This window comes from Prunus persica, chromosome G8 (genome assembly GCF_000346465.2).
Source record: "Prunus persica cultivar Lovell chromosome G8, Prunus_persica_NCBIv2, whole genome shotgun sequence".
Classification (NCBI taxonomy): domain Eukaryota; kingdom Viridiplantae; phylum Streptophyta; class Magnoliopsida; order Rosales; family Rosaceae; genus Prunus; species Prunus persica.
In genome coordinates, this window is record NC_034016.1 from 11395799 (window position 1) to 11399756 (window position 3958).

Here is a 3958-nt window from a genome sequence, read left to right on the forward strand (position 1 = left end):
GCTTGGTACCGTGCATGTAGTATCTCGCGGCCTTCTGCTGGACCTTTCTAGCTTCGGACTTGTCCGGTGGCAGGTTTCCATTCGTCAAATAGTCGATGATGGGGTCTTGCCAACTAGGGTCCTCGTCAATCTGCATGGTATCGATTAGCTCTATTTCTTCAATGCTTGGTCAGTCAAGGTGTTCGACCGGGATGGAGAGTCTGAACTAGGTATCTAGCGCTGATCCTAGGCTTGCCAATGTGTCTGCATGAGCGTTCTCTGCCCGGGGCACTTGTTGGATGGTGAAGGTGGGAAATGCCTTCAACAGCTCTTGGACTTTGTCAAGGTGCAAGATCATCTTTGGGTGCTTTGCCATGTATTCACCTGAGGCTTGATTCGTGATCAATTGTGAGTCTGAGTAGATAGCTAGCTTTTTGATTGCGAGCTCTTTTGCCAAGCGTAGGCCGGCGAGCAATGCCTCGTATTCTGCCTCGTTGTTCGAGGCCGGGAAGCCAAGCATAATAGCTTGCTCCAACAGGGTTCCATTCGGAGTGGTGATGACGACCCCTGCTCCAGCTCCTCTTTGGTTCGACGTTCCGTCTACGCGCAACTGACACATGTCTCTGGGTTGGCTAGGTTCTGCGGAGGTCCCGTCTGCTTTTGAACTTTCCCTCTTTTGGTTGACCAACTTCACTTTTTCGGCTTGATGGGGTGAATTCTACGATGAAGTCTGCTAAAGCCTGGGCTTTTATAGCAGTTTTTGGCCGGTAGAGGAGGTCATATTGGCTTAGCTCTATAGCCCACTTCATGAGTTGCTGAGAAGCATCAGGGCTGTGGAGGATTGATCTCAAAGGAAAGTCGGTCATGACGATGACTCGATGAGCTTGGTAGTAGGGTCGCAGCTTTCTCGCAGAAACTACAAGAGCCAAAATAAGTTTCTCCAACTTCGGGTAGCGAGTTTCTGCATCGAGGAGAGCTTTTGACGTGTAGAATACCGGATGTTGGGCCCCCAGCTCTTCTCGAATGAGAGCTGAACTGATAGCTGAGTTGGACACTGCCAGCTATACAAACAAGTTCTCACCAGAGACTGGCTTTGAGAGCAGAGGAGGTGAGTTAAGGCAAGTCTTCAGACTCTGGAAAGCTACTTCGCACTCCTCGTCCCATTTGTCTCTTTGTCCTTTCTTCAAAGCTTTGAAGAATGGTCTGCACTTGTCAGTTGATCTCGAGAGGAATCGGTTGAGGGCCGCTGCTCTGCCCGTCAGACTTTGTATTTCCTTCACCGTGGAAGGTGATTTCATCTCGAGAATGGCTTTGATTTGACGTGGGTGTGCCTCGATACCTCGTTGCGTGACTAGGTATCCCAAGAATCGGCCAGAGGATACCCCAAACGTGCATTTACTTGGATTCAACTTCATGCAATATTGGCGGAGCAAGCTGAATGACTCATCAAGATTTCCAATGTGATCTGCACGTTTTGGGGCTTTGACCAGCATGTCATCCACGTAGACCTCCATAGTTTTGCCGATCTGCTCCTTGAAGATTTTATTTACAAGCCTTTGATAGGTTGCTCCGGCGTTCTTCAGCCCAAAGGGCATGACCTTGTAGCAGTAGGTCCCTCTCTCGATGATGAAAGAAGTTTTCGCCTTGTCATCCTCGTGCATCAGGATTTGGTTATAGCCGGAGTAGGCGTCCATGAAGCTGAGCAGCTGATTGCCCGAAGTGGAATCCACGAGTTGGTCGATTCTCGGCAATGGGAAGTTGTCTTTAAGGCATGCCTTGTTGAGGTCTGTGTAATCGACGCAAACTCTTCATTTACCCTTTTCTTGTTTTGCCACCAAAACAACGTGGCAAGCCATTCTGAGTAGGAGACCTCTTCGATGAAGCCGGCAGCTAGGAGTTTGTCAATCTCAGCTTCGATGATAGCGACTCGCTTGGGTGCGAAGTTGCATCTCTTCTGCGCCAGTGGCTTGCATGCGGGGTTGATGTGGAGTCGGTGACAAATGATGTTCGGGTCAATGCCAGGCATGTCTGATGGCGACCATGCGAACATGTCTTTGTTCCTCTGGAGGAATGTGGTAAGCTCCACATTTTCTTCTGGGCTTCAGCGCGAGCCGATCTGCGCTTTCCTGTCTGGCTGGTCAAGATCCAAGGGTATTAACTCGACGTCCTCCTCGGGTTTCCATCCTTCTTCCGGAAAGACCTCTGGACAGATTTCCTCAGCTTGGCCCTGACGCTTTGATTTCTATAAGATAGCAAGATTCGGTTGCTCAACCTCCTCCAGATCCGCCTGGCTCACAGGGAGAAACTACGCTTGTTTGCCTTTCTTCAGCCCTTGGGCGGAGCATTTCCTCGCCATTGCTTGATCGCTGTTGATTTGGCCGACACCTCCCGTAGGGATTGGGTACCGAATTTTCTGATGTGTGGCGGAGGTGATGGCATTGATCTTGCCAATCCATGGTCTGCCCAGGATACCGTTGTAAGGTGAGACCTCATTAATGACCATGAATGTTTGCAAGCTGATCACCAGTGGGGAGTAAACGTCGAGGTCTATCGTGCCCACGGTAATCGTTGTTGCACCATTAAAACCAGTCAGCAATCTGACTAACTTGTTGATCTTTGTCTCCAAGCCCATCTGTTGGATGACCGCCAGTTGTAGGATATTGGCTGCGCTGCCCTCATCTGCATGGATTCGGTCGACCATGGCCTGAGCGATTTGAATGCTGATGACAAGTGCGTCGTTATGTGGCGTGTCGAGGCCGATCAGATCTTTCTTTTGGAAGCCGATCACAGGATCGTCTTCTGCTAGTGGAGGGTCGATCGAGACTTGGGAGATCACAGTGGCCTGTTTGATCTTCCTCTTCTTTTCTTTGCTGGTCAGCCCAGACTCCTCGAAGTCGGCTAGGATTGTGTTAATCCTTATGACCTTCTGAGGCGGCTCCTTGGCGGTGTCTCGATCTTCAATCCGTTGGATGGCCTGCTTCGCAACGAATTCAGTGCAGTGGCCTTCTCTCATGAGTTCTTCAAGATGCGCTTTCCAAGCGGAGCAGTTGTTCGTAGTGTGCTCGTGCGTTTCATGGATGGCATAGTATTTGCTAGTGTCCCTCTTGTCCGGATCTCCCTTCAAAGGTGGTGGTCTTCTTACCCAAGGTTTGTTCTTCACTTGGGCCAAGATTTGATGTATGGGGATGGTGAACTTGGTGTAGTTCTCTCCTCCCGTAGCCTCCCCTTGTGGGTGCGACCTACGCTTGTCTTTGTTTCGGTTGTTAAATCCGTCGCCTCTTTGACCTGCCCGCTTAGTTGGCTGATCTTCCTGCTTTGTAGACTTCTTTGCGGCGATTCGATCGTCATCCCAGAGCGCGTAGCGTTCCGCAGTCTCGTAGACCTCTGCCAGCGTCTGGCTGGGAGTGATAGTTAGCTCGTGGTACAAGTCGTGCTCAGCTGGAAGGCCTTTCTTGAAAGTGGAGGACGCGATTCGGTCGTCACATCCTACAATGTTTGCCTTTTCTGCCTTGAATCTCTTGATGTAACCTCGAAGGGATTCGTCAGACTTCTTGCGCAGGTTGTACAGGTGGTCAAGGTTCTTCTTGATTGTCCGGTAAGAGGTGTATTCTTTGGTGAAGACGTAAGCTAGCTCCTTGAAGCTGCTGATCGACCTGGATGGTAGGGTGTGGAACCAGTCTTGGGCTGCTCCTCGCAAGGTTATCGTAAATACCTTGCACATTAGCGCGCCGTCAGCCTGGTGGAGGATTATAACACTTTTGAAGTGTTTTAAGTGGCTCTCGGGATCGGAATCCCCTTTGAAGTGTATGAACGAGGGTGTCGAGAATTGCTTCGGGTGAGCGGCCTGCTCGATATCGAGGGTGAAAGGCGTAGAGCTCACCTGGTCCATCTCCTTACGTAGTGAATCCTCGAAGTTTCCTCCGGTCTTCAAGTCTCGAAGTCGGTCATTCACGAGCTTCTCAACGTCTTCTGTGCACAT

At 50.4% G+C, this 3958-nt stretch overlaps 1 protein-coding gene across 1 annotated transcript; it reads right to left on the reverse strand.

Annotated features, from left to right (window-relative positions):
* Positions 2285-3958, reverse strand: LOC109950860. The gene has a single exon (XM_020571005.1). The coding sequence runs from the start codon at positions 3956-3958 to the stop codon at positions 2285-2287; it is 1674 nt and encodes a 557-aa protein (XP_020426594.1).

Coding starts and splice junctions, on each gene's coding strand:
- LOC109950860 (XM_020571005.1), bottom strand. CDS start 3,958: ATGTGCACAGAAGACGTTGAGAAGCTCGTGAATGACCGACTTCGAGAC.